The sequence below is a fragment of the Gnatocerus cornutus genome, chromosome 5, assembly GCF_029298725.1.
Source record: "Gnatocerus cornutus isolate USDA-ARS CGAHR chromosome 5, icGnaCorn1.1, whole genome shotgun sequence".
Lineage (NCBI taxonomy): Eukaryota > Metazoa > Arthropoda > Insecta > Coleoptera > Tenebrionidae > Gnatocerus > Gnatocerus cornutus.
The window spans coordinates 10,632,842-10,648,521 of record NC_142237.1 but is presented as its reverse complement, the minus strand read 5'-3'; the positions used below and the strand labels follow the sequence as shown (position 1 = coordinate 10,648,521).

The following is a 15,680-nucleotide window of genomic DNA, read 5'->3' as shown; positions in this document are numbered from 1 at the left end:
TTGATATTTTGTAAGAATTGTCGTAAATTTGTTATTATTAGGGCTACATCTTTGAATTTTGTAGAGATTATTACCTTGAAGTTTTTTGTTTAATCTTCCAAATTACAACATTTTTGTAAAAACGTGTCAGGTTTTAGAATTTTTTTGTTGATTAAGAATATGCAAAATTTAGAGATTTTGTAAAAACTTTTGTGAATTAGTCATTACTTGGGCTACACCCAATTTGTAAAGATCACTTACCTTAAAGTTGTTTAGTAGATCTGCCAAATTTCAATATTTTTAAAAAGGCGATACAGATTTTAGATTTTTTTTGATAATTTAGAATGAGCAAAAATTTGAAATTTCATAAATTTGTTATTAGTTGGGCTACATCTTTGAAATTTGTAGAGATTACTACCTTAAAGTTGTTTACTAGATTTGCCAAATTACAATCTTGTTGAAAAGATAAGTCACACTTTAGATTTTTTTTTTGGTAATTTAGAATGAGTGAAATTTTCAAATTTTGTAAACTCGCGTAAACTAATTATTACTTGGGCTACATTTTTTAAATTTGTATAGATTGCTATAATAAAGTTGTTTGCTAGATTTGACAAATTACATTTTTGAAAAAGCGACTCAGATTTTAGAATTTTTTTAAAAATTTAGAATAAGCAAAATTTTGAAATTTTTTAAAAACTCTTGAAAATTATTATTACTTAGACTACATCTTTAGCATGAATGGTAGTAACGCGAAAGAAATCGATCGATTTTGCTTTGTTGCATGAAATTTAGAAACTCTTTCATTCCAAGCTCGATTCTTATTCAAATTTGTTTAATTAAAAAACCTGAGAAACCTAAAATTTAAGAATGTGTGCTCTGGTAATAATTTTAACTCTTCCCAACGTTTAGAGCTGAAAGTGTGAACCACTTAGAAAATCCAAGTCATAAATAAACACACAAAAAATCACAAAAGTCCAGTATACCTATTTGTGAATCACTTTTTTATTTAAAAATTAGAAGTTATGAGATTATCACACGTTTTACAAAAAAACGATATAAAAATTAAACATTTAATTCTGATGTAACATTTAAAATGAGCATATTTACGAGTACTAAACTTTAAAAACGATGTTCCATTATAAGATATATAATTACAATTGAAATTTAAACTCTTGAGATGCGACGATCGGCATCATCGTCATTACTGTCCTGATCACTATCACTATCTTTAACACTTTCAGTATCACTCTCAATGTCGCTGCCTTTACTATTATTCGGAGTTTCAACATCAACAATATCATGTTCTTCGACTTCTTCAGCTTTTTCAATCTCTAGTTCGTCTATGTTGATAGTATCGAACTGTACTGATTTTCGCTTTTCCATGTTTGCTCCATCTGTTGTAGTCTCACCGACATCTTCATTTTCAAGAGGAAGTTTAATAACACCAGTTGGTCTTCGTTTAGGATGATCAATTTTAGTTATTATTCTAAAATATATTTTAGTGAAGAGGTTTTTTGAAGTAGAACAAAACAGAAAAACACAACAAAATTTTATTTAGATTTCTGTACACAAAATTAATAAAGTTAAAGTTAAAATAAAAAAGTTAAATTAAAAAGTCGTAGAGTCCCTCCTGAAATTAAATTAAATCAAGTTAATTATGTATTATTAGTTTTGTGTTCAGAAGAGTAAAGTGCGTGTTCTGTGAAGTTGTGTAAGTATGTGAATGTAGGTATAGATAAAAAATAAAAGTAAATAAAAAACTTACGCGTTGGAATTCTTCCTGAAGGTTCCCGAATTAGATCCTCTCCTAAATTGATTAGTTTAGATCCGGACAATTAATTTTAAAGAAAATATTACCTGAATTTAAGAAAATAAAAGACTGCACTGCCCACCAAGGAAGCTACAAGAAGAACAGCTAACACGGCAACCGCAGCAATTAGTCCGGTTTTGTCATAACTGGAATCGTCATCGCCGTCGTCGTCTCCACCTAATCAAATATTATCAGCTACCACAATAACTCCTTGGTGGTTTACATACCGCTGGTGACTGGTACTTCGATGACTAGACCTGCTGTCGTTTCTTCGTTATGATCAGCATCACTTATTTTAGCCGTAATGGTGAGAGAAATCGTTGAATCCTTAAAATCGTTCGGAAGAGGTTTATTTACACTGAAAGTAATCGTGCTGCTTTTGTACTCAAATTTGAAATAGTCCTTATTATCTGTAAAATAAACAATATTACTTTGCTCGCAAAAACAGTGAAAAAGACCTCCTGCTATGGTGATGTTGGCGGTACTGTCAGGATCTCCGCTGATTACAATTTTTTTTCCGCTAATTAAAGTATGATTATTTTTGTCGTATTTTACAAAGTAAACATTGTCTTCAAAGAAGAATGAGGAAGATTCTATCGGTAATTTTACTACCACAGCTGCCGATACGAATTCCTCCTCCTTTGAAGCTAAGAGATCAACAGTAATTGCCGCATTGTCGAGAATTTCTTTTGGCAAAGCACCGGTTAGTGTAACGTCCACTTTATCGTCTGTTACAGTTACATTGAAGAACTCTGCGTTATCTGCAAATCAAAATATTGAAAATATTACGCGAGGTATAAACAAAAAATAACTTTACCTCCACTTGCTTTGACATTAATAGGAGTTGTAAGGTCTCCCGTAAGAAGAATGCCTTCATCTGATTCAAATTCAAGATCAGGTCCGTCTTCGTTGTAATTGGCAACATAAACAGTGTTTTTGAACCAGAAACTTGCGGTAGAGAATTTCTTTGGAAGTGTAACAATTAGTGCCGTTTTTCCCTTCAGATCGCCAATTGTAACACTTAAAGTTAAAGAAACGGCAGACTCTCCCTCGATTGTTTCTCTTGGCAAATCTTTGATTAGTGGTAAAGTCCAGTGGTCTCCATCCGGCGTCAAGTCAAAGTATTCTTTGTAATCTTTATTACTTACGTCTAAAAATTGAAAAGAGTTTTGTGAATTGTTGGTAAATTTTGAGTTACAAGAAATACCTGTTATTTCTAACGTAGCGTCACTGAGATCAGTTACGCCTGCGATTTTGATCGGGCCGTTTACGTAACTCAGGGCGTCTTCATCCGGACTTTTTTCTTCATATGATGCAATATAAATTACCTCCTCAAACTGCAGTATAGTTGTCGAACCTGAATAAAAAATAATTCAATAACTCCAAAACTAGTGGCAATTAGAAATGTTTAATTGTCTAATTCCTTCATTTTCCTACCTTTTTCTTTCGGCAGGTCAATAACTAATCCAGCTTGTCCTTTAACTGTCACGCCGTCTTTTTCAGCCACCAAAGTTAAAGGAATCGAAACTTCTGAATTTAAGATAACGTCTGATAGACCAGTTGTTGTAATCTCCCAATGGTCATCTTTGTCTGCCAAGCCAAAGTTCTCGTAGTACTCTAAAATAAGATTCAAGTTAAGAATGCGAAAGTTTGTGTCGTTCAAAATATTACTTCCAGAAAGAGATAATTTTATGCCCGTACGGTCGCCTTTCAGTTTGATTTGTACTGCATTAACAGTATTGTTGTCGTAGTACTTAGTAACGTAAACAGGTTGATCAAATTCAGGTGCTTGAAGAGCTTCTTGCAGTGGCAAAGAGATGATAATCGTAGCTGTGGCTTTAATTGCAGCAGTCGCTGAAGTTGCCTCAAGAACCAAAATGATTTCGGTTTTCTCATTCAATACAGCATCGTCCAGAGGTTTGGTTACACTTAAAGTACAAACGCCTTTGTCATCACAGGATACCCCAAAGTTATCCTTATATTCTTCTACAACAAAAATTCTCTTGAATACGAACAAAAATATAGAAAGTATCTTGAAAAACGATTGATGACATTAAAGCAATGTTTCTGTGCGAAGAACGACACTTACCACCCGTTAGATCGACATCAGATCCTTCTGTAACTGTTATAGTTTCTCCGATCTTGACCTCATTAGATTCCTTTACGTAACTGCCTTCATAGTAAGACTTTTCGAAATTCAGTTCTGTCTTTGGAATTGTAACTATTAGAACCGCGTTACCATCAGCTATGGAATTCTCCAAGCGTGAAGTTAGAGGAATAATAAGTTCAGAATTGCTTTTTACAACGCTTTCTTCCAAGGGCGTGCCTACTTCAATATGCCAAAGACTTGCTGTTTGTTTATCCCGCGTGATCTTGAAGTTATCTTTGTAACCGTCAAATGTAACTTCAACGATGTCTGCTGAAGCACTTTCAATGTTTATATCCACAACGGAAGTACTGCTTGGATCGTCAACATTATACTCCGTGGTATACTGAGGTTTGTCGAATAGTGGAATTGCTTTCAAATTGTCCGGATTTGAACCTGCGATCGTTAGAATCAACGTAGCGGTTCCTTTCTGCGTACCGCCTGGTAGCGAAGCTTCAAGACTTACAGGGATTTCATTTTCACTCAATTCCGAGTTGCCTAATTTGTTCTTTACAATTAAATCCCAAGAATTACCATTTTGCTGTGTTTCAAAATTACTTGCAAACGCTGAAATTCGGTGGAAATTATGATTTTTGAAACTGTTGCTACTCACTGTCTATCACGGCGACTTTAGTGTTTTCAGCATGATCGCTAATGATGTTAATTTGATTTACATCCATTTTTATAGTATCATCACCATCAGCATTAACAGTGTAGGTTCCTTGGTAGAATATTTTTGAAAATTTAGGAACGACATCAGATGTTTGTGCTTCTCTTCTTAACACAAGCACTGCAGAATCAACAGTCGCATCTAAGACTAGATAAATCTCAGGATCTGTTCCTTCAATCGGTTTTTCAACAGAAATAGAATAGACTTTGGTGGCTGTATCATAACTGACTTTGAAATTTCCATCGTAAGCTACAAAAATGATGTTACATTGTGCCATTTGTTGTTATCCTTACTTACGTTTTTCTACTGTTATATCAAGAGGGTCATCTCCAATTGCAATTTGTGGCTCATCAATCAAAACTTGTGCAGAGTCATCATCATTAACTTTGTATAAGCCAGTATAATAAAGATTTGAAAAAGTAGGTAGTTCTGGTAAAGCGATGACTACAACCGCTGTTGATTTCTTATCACTGTTCTCAAGTTTACCATCCACGGTCAAGATAATTTCGCGGTGTGTGTTTATATACTCTGCAGTCAATTTTGTTATTACAGTGAAAGTGTATGGACTTGTTTTTGAAATCTCAAAATAACCGTCCAAATCTATAATAAAAGTTTGAATTTACGTCTCGGATGTTTGTAACATTACCGTCTGGTGCCTTCAAAGTAACTTGTGTCTCTTCTGTGTACTTTCCTTCTAGTTCAATTGGCTGGTCAAGTTTGATAGTATCAGCATCTGTTTTATCAATAATGTATGACGCTTGGTATATTTCTTGTTTGAAACCAGCAGGAGCTGCTTCTTTTGGTAGCTGTATGACCAAAGTTGCCGTTGCCACGACGGTTTCTTCAACTTGGGCATTGAGGGTCAAGACGATATCAGGCTCATCAATTAAGACTTTATCGTCCAATTTTTTTGCCACCTCAATATCATATCCTGAGCCCTTTGGAACAACGTGAAAATTTTCTGAATATTCTGCAATAGATTCACATTATTTGCAGTGTTAAAAGTTGGTGTGTGAAGTGTGTCGTGTTGGATGAACGTGTATGATACTGTAAAGTGGTGTCCTTGCATTTTTCTTCAGTAAATTTGGCAAAGTTGTTGTGTGTTGCGACAAAGTAGTTAACTTACGGCCAGCGATTTTAACAACCGCGTCAGAATTTTCTTGACTTAGACTTATGGTAGTTCCATGTTCATCGATCGTGGGTTCAGTGTCAGTGATGATGTAATCAAACACGTACGAAAGTTCTTTGAATGTTAGAACTTCAGCCGGATCAACTGGATGTTTTATAATTAAAGTACAGTCAGTATGGTCGTCGTTATCCTCGACAACAGCTTGCAGGGTGAGTGGTAACACTCCTTCTTTAAAAAGACTTGGATCTAATGGTTTTTCAACCTTCAAATTCCACTCATTTTTAGCCGTACTATCTTGAGATAAAGTGAAGATGTCCTTATAGGCAGCTGCGAATAATAAAGCAATATAATAGTAATATAGTTTTGCTGTACAGTCGCTTTTTAATTAGTGTTGTATGTGCGTCATCTTTCCTTTTTTCAGTGTCTTTGTGTGGTTGTCAAAACGGTACTCACCGTCAGCAAAACTAATCAGAATAGTCTTATCTTCCGGAGATACAATCGTAATCTTTTGGCCTTCCATGTCAATGTTTGGCGTACCATCATCAGCTTCTGTATACGAAGCGACATAATACGAGCTTGAAAATGTTGGAAGCAGCTCAGATTTTTCTTCTGGTGCGTTTATGACAACAAGGGCAGAAAAAACGTCACTGGTCTCTTGTACTGTTGCTAATATGGTTAAAATAATCTCCTCTTCACTTTGCCAAATATCTGATCCCACCTTTTTTTTTACCTCAATAGTACACTTTTGGGTTTTAACATCATAAGAAACGACAAAATTATCGGAATCTGTGAAGAACGTTGCACAATGAAGAAAAAATGAGATTGAAGGGTGTATGATGTTCGTGTCTGAGTGTTGAAGTAAAGATAATTTTTGTACTCACGACTAGATGCTTCTAGATCCACTGTAATGGTAATGCTAGGATCTACTTCCACCGTTATATCGCCATCGATGGCAACAGTATCATCTGGGTCACCAACCACATATGTTGCAGTGTAGTAAAGAGCTGAAAATGTTGGAACTGGTGTGTTGATGGATATGATCAAAGTACTTTCTTCCGGATCTCCGTTTCCGTCAGGAATTGTCGCTTGTAGCGTATATACCAGTTCTTTCTCAGTTATTGAAATCCCGTCTTTAGGACTTATTTTCCATACATTAGTATCGTCTTTCGCAAGGTCAAAATAAGGAGAAGCTACAATAATTCGTGTTTAGTAGAGGTGTGTAGTGTGTAGTTTTATCGTGTAAAGTTTGTGTTGATACTCACATTCCGAAAAAACAATATTTGCGGTGTCCGCGTCTGATTTTACGTCAATTGGTTCTTTCAGCGCAACATCAGTATCACCTGCTTTATACTCAGCAGAATAATGAGCATTTGTAAACTGCGGACTTCGTTTAACTTCTGGCAGGTGAACGATTAGTGTTGCAAATCCTTTAATTTCGTTTGAATTGTCATCTACTACTGTCGCAGTTAAAATCAGAACGATATCTTCACCCTTTTTTAAGGTGTCTGGGTCAAGATTCTCCACCACAATAATTCCAGATCCGTCGTAAGTAAAACGAGGATCTAAGAAAAGCAAATGCCCCAAAGAAATAAGCACTACAAACAAAATAATTAAGAAAATGTCTTACCCCCGTCCAAAGAGACTTGTGCTTTTTCAGAAACCTCAATTGCTGAGGAAAGGTCTTCTACGGTGTCTGTATCATCAGGGTTGACTTTATACGTGGCTTCGTAGTACGGGCTTTTAAATGTGGGAATTGTAAGTGTGTTTTCCACAGGTAATTTTATGGCAATAGCAGCTTCAGACTTAATGTCACTATTAGTCTTATCAACAGCTGTTAGAGTCAAAAGCTTGACGGTATCAGAAGACGTTTCTATCGGTGTTCCAGTTGATTCAAGTGTTACTTTTTTGGTTGTTGGGTCGTAGTTTACTTTCACATGTTCCACTGAAGATACATTTTAATAAATAACAATTGGAATTTTAATATGTGGAAAAATTATACCATCACTTATTGTGACATCGACTTCTTCCGTGTATTCAATAGAGATTTCCTCCGAAGGAGTTATAGACGGAACTCCATCTGTTTCAACGTAATCAAAGGAATAAAATGATTTTGAAAATTGTGGCCTGATGGACGGTACGCTGTTATCTGGATCTTTTTTTAAAGTAATTGTTATTGCGGATGACTGTGGAGGATCTCCTGAGTCCTTAAAATATAACATGAGGCATTAATGAGGTTTAAAACAAAATCTGACAAACTATGTAATAAAAAAATATTTACTACGACTTACTGTTGCTGTGACGTCTAAGACAATATCAGATTCAAATGTTAGAAGACTTAGAACTTTCAGAACTGCTTGACGCTCTTTGGGAACTCCTGTCTTTTGGCTTTCAATTTGGAAATTAGCATTCGTAGTAGTAAAGGTAACATTATTGTCTGACAAATCTATATCTTTCGAAATTATTTTATCTCCAAAAATGGTAAGATCAATTTTTTGTATCAAAGGTGATGGTACTATGTATTCGAAAGTAGCTTTTTCAAATGTTGGAGCATGATTGTTTGTGTCTTGTACATAAAATTTGATCATCTAAAATAAACAAAATTAGTTAGCAGTGAAATTGGTTTCATGTAAAACTTTAATAAACCGACCAAAGTAGCGGTTTTGGAGTCATCATTACATGTGAATAGAATACTTTTCCTTATCGGATACAATGATTGAGTGTCTACATTTGCCAAATCCTCCTCTAAATGATCAAAGTCGTCGGAAGTAGCGATTGTTAATTTTGCATCTTGGATATTAACATCTACGTATTTTGCAGAGACTTCGTCATCTGATTTAGCGTTTTCTACCTCTATTATAAAAATGAGTTGTATCTATTAACAAGTCCTTTTGTGTTTGATGATCTACTTACTAAGATCTCCTGTAAATTCGTAATTTGTTGAAAATGGTTCATTATCCTTGATATCGTTCAGGTTAATAAAATCACCGGCAACGTTTAAATCCGGAATTGAACACGAACCAACTGAAAAAATAAGAAAAGTGTTGTGAAAGTATAAACAAAGGTTTTGTTTCTACCATAATCTTGTAAAGTATAATGCGAACACGTACAAGGATAAACATTTACTACCAGACTATAATTTAATATTTGAAAGAACAATAATCTAATAAAATATTTAAAAAATATGTTTTCTCTATATCAAAAACAGTAACAATCTAGAAAAAAATGATACTTTTAATTCACGAAATATCCAAATTACTCTATACAGGGTCCGGCAACACTTGTGTCCACCCCCAAAATCGTCTTTAATTTTAAAGTTACAATTTTGAAAATTTGCATACGCTTATAGTTGACAAAGCTCTAGAAGCTGACGCAAAAATTTGTTTTTTATCACAGTTTGTTTGGCGTCGCGACGGCTAAGAAGTATAATTTTTAGCGATTTTTGAGTTCTTGCGGAAATATTCGCGATTTAATTTTTTTTTCAACATAACTATGATACAAATATTTGAGTTTTTATTTTAAATCTAATGCAAATTGTATTTAAAATTTGCGAAAAAAACGCTTTTTTATCAAGTTAGTTTTCAAAATTCTGACAGCGCAGTGGCAAACTACGTTCACACCAAAATTTCACAAGTCACTTCATTCTATCTTATAAAGGTTAATTTTGATTAACACGGGCATGTTGCACTTTATGGACACCAGAAATCGTTAATTTACATCGACAAAGTGACAATTTCACCAATTAAGACTTTTGTTACAATCTAAAGCGAGCCAAAGGATAGATGTCATTTGTGACACAAGATGTTGACAGATGGGTGTAAACGTAGTTCCCAATTTTGACGTAATGAAATTGGAAACTAACTTGATAAAACCGCATTTTTTTCTCAAATTTTGAAGACAATTTGCATTGAATCTAAAATAACAGTTGACATATTTTTTACACATTTATATTGAAAAAAAATTAAATTAGGGGTTGATATCACAAACTCTCACTATTAACTAAAAATTACATTTTTAAGGCGTCGCGACGCCAAAACTATCAGTGATACAAAACACATTTTTGCGTCAGCTTCTAGAGCTTTGTCAACTGTGAGCGTATGCAAATTTTTAAAATTTTATCTTTAAAATTAAAGACGATTTTGGGGGTGGACACAAGTGTTGCCGGACCCTGTACATGTATGTAGTTTTATATCCCGAGTGCACGCCAAATACGCAAATATTTTTACGAAGTGCACGTTTAAAAATATTCCGGTATTTGCCAACGAATAGGATTATTTGACAATTTTGGAATTTATTGCACTATAAAAATAACAAAAAACGAAAAATAATTGTAATATAAATCAATAAATAAAATTTTGTCATATTAATCATAAATCAATGGCCGAATATTTTTAAAATGTAAAAATTTTGGCAAAATGTAATGTAATGTAAGTTATGCCCAAAAAAACAATTACTCCTATTAATTAATTATTTAATCTTATCATTTCTATCCTTCAATGTCGATCATAAATCCCTGACGTTAATATTTTTATCTCTGTGTTGTTATCGGTACAAAGAAAATTTCATTAGTAATTTATCTTATTAACTTATTATGCACTTATTCAAGTATCAAGTATTATTACTTATCAAGCCGTCAGAAAAATTCAATATAATGTTGAAGTGGTCTTAGTTGTTGCAACACTAATCGGATGAGGATAAATCCCAAAATGTACAATTTTATGCTAAATATATTCTTGGAATCAAATTCCGAATGCTTGATTACAATAATCAAAAGACTCCTAGCAGATTTAACAATTCAATTCAAACAAAAAAAACAGATTTGCTTTGAAAAATGGACAACTCACCGTCTATAGCTAAAGTCTTTCCTAAAATATGTAAACACACTAGAACCAAAATGTTGTACTTCATTTTTGGCAGCACATCCATAAAACACCACAAAAAATGGACTAGTGAAACAATTCTATAGAAGGCTAAAGTATAGGTGCTTATTAATCTAATCGATAAGTGTTAATAAACTGATAAAAAAGAGCTTTGTTTTATAGATAAAATCAGAGAGAGTATATCTTGTTAATCTAACTTTGACATTGGACAATGGAAGAGAAAATCATTTTTATTTTTAACTTATTTGGGGAATATGACACAAGATGCAAGCAAGATACAGTGGCAGCCAAACTATTTTGGATATCATTTTGTGGCCGTTTTGAAAATTTGTGTGTAATCTATGCATTACTGTCAATTTGACGCCCAAATTTCAATCAATTTTGTCAAAAGTGACATTAATAATGAAATACATAATGGGGGGTTTACACTTTATGACAATCAAATGACTGATCTTCAAAAATTATGAGGCCCCGCGACTGTATAAACTTTAACATAATAAAAATCAAGACAATATTTATGCACTCTTGCATCCATAATAATTCTTCGAATGTTTTCTAATTTTTAAAATGCACGCAATATTTGTTTACTTATACAAGTGTCCCAAAATTTCTGTAAGTTAGAACATGTGGAATTACACATTGACAGCCCGTTAACAAATTTCAATAATAAAAATCTACATTTTCCTTTTTTACGGGTCTTTCGAGTGAATTATTTTTAGGAATTTTTGACTGAATTACTTTTGGCAACGCTTTGCCTTTTTTCGATATAGTATATCCGGTGAGAGATTGGGACATTTCGACAGTTGACATATAAGTTGGCAGCAAATTATGCTACAAAATTCACTAAAAACACTAAATTCCTACGCGAAATGGGTTGACAGGATTGTCAGTAACTAGGGTTATTTTGTTATTTTAAATTTCGCGCGTATAGTACACTTTTTATTGCGTAGATTTAGTGACTTTTCTGTCATTCAAACTCTCATGTATGAACTATAGTTATTTACATAAAAGTGAATAAAAGGATTAGGCTGAATCCTTGAGGATTTTACCATAAGTTTTGTACTTTTTGGTCTACTTCAGAGTTTCATATTTATCAAATGACACATTCAGAAAATCAAAGATAAAATTCTAAACATTTTTGTAAAGACAATAAGCAGATTTGCTAGACGTACGTTTAAATAAAGTTACACAACAGATTCCAAAAAGTCACTTGAAACTAACTTAAAGAAATTAAACTTAAAATATTTGTGCACTTTCCGTTTTGGTTACCAAATTTTTTATGGCCTTTAAGATTGGGACTTCATACTCATCTTTCTGCTTCTGTTTCTGCAAAAAGCCAATGCATTTCGCGTTCTAGTTCTAGTTTTAATTTGTTTTATTCACTGTCAAGCAAATTCTTCTCTCCACATTTCGTGGGTAAATTACTGTGCCTATAACCCATTGTGGGTAAAAAATTTGGGCAGTAGCCGATTTGGGGAATTGCCAAACATTTCCACTAAAAAATATATTTACTGCGTAGATTTTCAAGTACCGTGTTAAAATATTACTGTTATAAACTGATAACGATGATATAGGAAAGTCTAAGACCAAAGGAGTCTAAAATAAACAATCATGGTAAAATTGCCCATTTTTTAATTGTCAGTTGTCAATAGACTGAATCACTCAGAACATCAATTCATCAATCTCTTTTAAACATCCAATCTTGGTGTTATACCATCAATCAGATTGTCAATACTAAGTACAAAATCCATCTCACTAATATTTTTTGCTCGAATTATCAGGTGGATAAAACGGCTCATTTAAAAAATTTGGTAAAAAAATGGAGTATGCTACTTATACCTACTTATAATTTTTTTTCGTGGAATTCACTTAATTCGCTCATATTCGTTTCCAACTATTCAATTTTTCAAAAATGAATTGATAAAATTAATAAATGGACTTTTCTGATCAGGGAGATTTTGATCTAATGCAAAATGGCAAAGAATTTTTGAACTTTTAACATTAAATTCATGTTAGTATCAGCCTGAGATAATTATTCTTAGAATGCCATTGAAACCAGATAAATGAAGTGACTGACGTTCTTTAAGTTATTTAAAACCTTTTACGTGTAATCTGATAAGTTTTACCACTATATGAATCACCTAAATTTTTTCACATTCTTCTAATTTGTGGTTTTTGTAGTGGTCGGCAAACCGAAATAAGACAAGCATCGATAACATTCAGTGCAGAAACTTAATTTTCTATTCGTAATTTGTGTTATTTAATTAACATTTATCTTTATAGAATTATTATTATAAAATAAAGTGACATAAATATGTTTAATTTCAAGACAAAAATTTACAGCTAACATTCTAGGACACCCGTATGTTTTTAATAAAATTTCAGTTTTATATGAACCAATTAGCAACCTTTCTTTAAATATGTACATCTTTTTGGAGTCATAGACGCGAAAAAGTGAAGCTCATAGGTCGTCAACGAGCAAAAATGTTTTCATATTTGCAAAATTATTTATTTGTTCAACTCTTGATTGATAAATGTATAGGTACCTACTTTAGATTATTTTATCAGAACGAGAGTTGGCATGCTCAAGTTCATGCTTTCAAAAATCCTCGTCCTAAGTAATTAAGATAAAAATTAACTTAGAGGTGTCATTGATTTTTTGGATTTCTATTTTTGTGAAAAGATCTAATAACTGAAATAACGTGTTTATCACTTTTTAGAAGTAACATCTGTTTTATCTTAAAATTGTGATATTTTTTGTTGTGATTTAAGCTATCTGGATTTAAGTTCCAAAGTCATCTTTTGCTTATTTTTACTACATTCCTCTTAAAATCTGATAATGGAAAATGTAGTGAATTTAGTTATTTTCTGAAATCATGTGTTGCATATTATTAGAATTATTATTGGCAGCCTCGGGTAGTCAGTAACAGCTTTTTATCATCGCATCGGTTTCTTTTGAAAACTTTTTGACATTCTTTTAATCATCAAGTTTCATTCGACAAAATCAAATTTTCGATTTACGAAAAATCTAACAACTAATTATAGCTAAAAAATCGCGAGAAAACGTTGGCGAAAACCGTTTCTTCGTAGTCGTAGATTCCAAGATATTGAGCACAGATTGTTTCAAACCTTCAAAAATCGCCCTCTGGCGATAATCCAAAAATTCAAACAGCCATCACTCAGTCATTTGTTAACTAAAAATTCTTGCGGTTTTGGATTAAGCGTGACATTCTGCGTAAAATAAGCCTAAATATAAGTTGAGTTTGCTTTATAAATAAACGAAGCATTCGCCAAAAACTGTTTTAAAGAGGTCATTTTGGGGTGATTTGCAATCACTGTTTTCAAGGTGAAAACGACGTTTAATTCTTTTGTGTTATCATGTTGTCAACAATCGAAAGAGGAGCTCGAGATCTATCTACTGGCCAAATTTGAGATTGATCGGACAAATAGTTATGGTCAAAAATAAAAAAATTGAAAAATTTTCAGCGTTTGAGTCATCATGAGTTCGATTATCGATTTTGTGAAGTTTTCTTCATTTTTCTAACGTAGAATAAGTCGAGGAAAACGATGGCGCAAACCGCAACTCAATATCTCTAATAGTTTCCGAGATATTTAACTTTAAACATTAGGAAAAATGAAAATCAACTATTCAAAAATTTGATCGGCCATAACTCAGTTATTTGTTCTCAAATCTGAATTTCAATGCCAGATTTGGAATCTGTGAAAACTTCTGCGTGAAATGAGCTATAATAACTAAAAAAATAAGCGAGATATCGACCTCAGAACTTTAACATGGATTTACTCATGAAATTTTTGAGATTGCTAAAGCCGTCGTTCATGAATCCAAAGCTGCATCCATACATATTTCGTAGAAATGTACAATAATATTACTCAAATCTAGTGGAACATATGGCAAGAGTTGTTATAAAACTTATTTAGATTAGTAAATCCTCAATTTTTCAATTTTGGTTAATAATTTCAGAAACAGACATCTGTTTGCCAAATTGTTAATTATGTATATACACCTTATTATATGTATTATTATCTATCTATATTTACATTTTACATTATACTTGAAATAATAAATAGGAGTATACCGATTTGAGCATAAAATACATTTTCAGATTTTGTCTTATTAAAAACAAGAAATTTAAGAAAGCTGAAATACATAGAAAATATTATACTTATATTATGTTAAAAATCCTTTTGTTCTACTGATAGATTTCCTCGAAATAAGATTTATTAATATCAAACAATGAATGTAATATGTAATGCACGAGATTAACTCGCGATATCTAAAACAGAGATTGTTGTTTTTTTTTTACAGTGTGTTGGCTGAAGAAGTTAAGATAAGATAAACAAAACTTATAAATAATTATACAAATGTTTCTTTATTATTACCTAATTAAATACCCACGATTTTGAGCTTGAAAAGTTCGGCCTTGTCTTATTTCGCGATCTTTTACAAAGTGCTTACTAGTCTTGTTTCGTAATCTACTACATATTACAAGTTGTCAATTTTGTCAAAGCCCGTTTGTTCAAAACAAGTAGTCTTCAAACAATAATGCAGATACAGTGGCGTAACAATAGGGTGGCAAGACGGCAAAATGCCACGGGCCCCGAGCTAAAAGGGCCCCTGGTCAAAGAGGGCTTCTTAAAAATCAATAGAGAAAGGGCCCCATCCGATGGATTTGCCACAGGCCTCAAACGGTATAGTTACGACTGTGCAGATAATTGATGATTGGAAACCGTGGCGTCATATCACATCATCTTTATCTCACTGGAATGTGTTAATAGGCCTTCAATATTCTAGGTGTTATCAAACAGGATGACTCTAAAAATAAGTTGACTACATATTATTTTATTATTAATAAATTTTATTATTAAATAAAATAAGTAACATTACTTAATAAAAAGCGGATTCTATGACAAATTTATGCTGTCTGCATATGCACTTTTGATAGATTTTTATATGTACCTAATTACTGCATGTTACTTAATATGTAGTAATTTTTTGAAATCAATTCAATCAACACGAAAACTCCGGTGTCGGGGGATACTTTTCTTTG

General features: G+C 32.8%; 1 protein-coding gene across 1 annotated transcript; it reads right to left on the bottom strand.

The window, feature by feature from the left end:
* Nucleotides 1-959: 959 nt before the first annotated feature.
* Nucleotides 960-11,594, bottom strand: LOC148174383 (uncharacterized). The gene is given in 28 exon segments (XM_088036823.1): nucleotides 960-1,465; nucleotides 1,745-1,786; nucleotides 1,837-1,966; nucleotides 2,017-2,550; nucleotides 2,607-2,939; nucleotides 2,997-3,146; nucleotides 3,227-3,406; nucleotides 3,461-3,775; nucleotides 3,879-4,502; nucleotides 4,549-4,854; nucleotides 4,903-5,205; nucleotides 5,252-5,575; nucleotides 5,732-6,115; nucleotides 6,188-6,580; nucleotides 6,616-7,296; nucleotides 7,362-7,676; nucleotides 7,734-7,938; nucleotides 8,023-8,319; nucleotides 8,382-8,584; nucleotides 8,645-8,755; nucleotides 8,809-8,924; nucleotides 9,885-10,030; nucleotides 10,413-10,484; nucleotides 10,538-10,724; nucleotides 10,891-10,950; nucleotides 11,039-11,153; nucleotides 11,200-11,308; nucleotides 11,589-11,594. Coding segments are annotated over 28 exon segments (6,963 nt in total). The 3' UTR covers nucleotides 960-1,143.
* Between the last annotated feature and the right edge of the window lie 4,086 nt (nucleotides 11,595-15,680).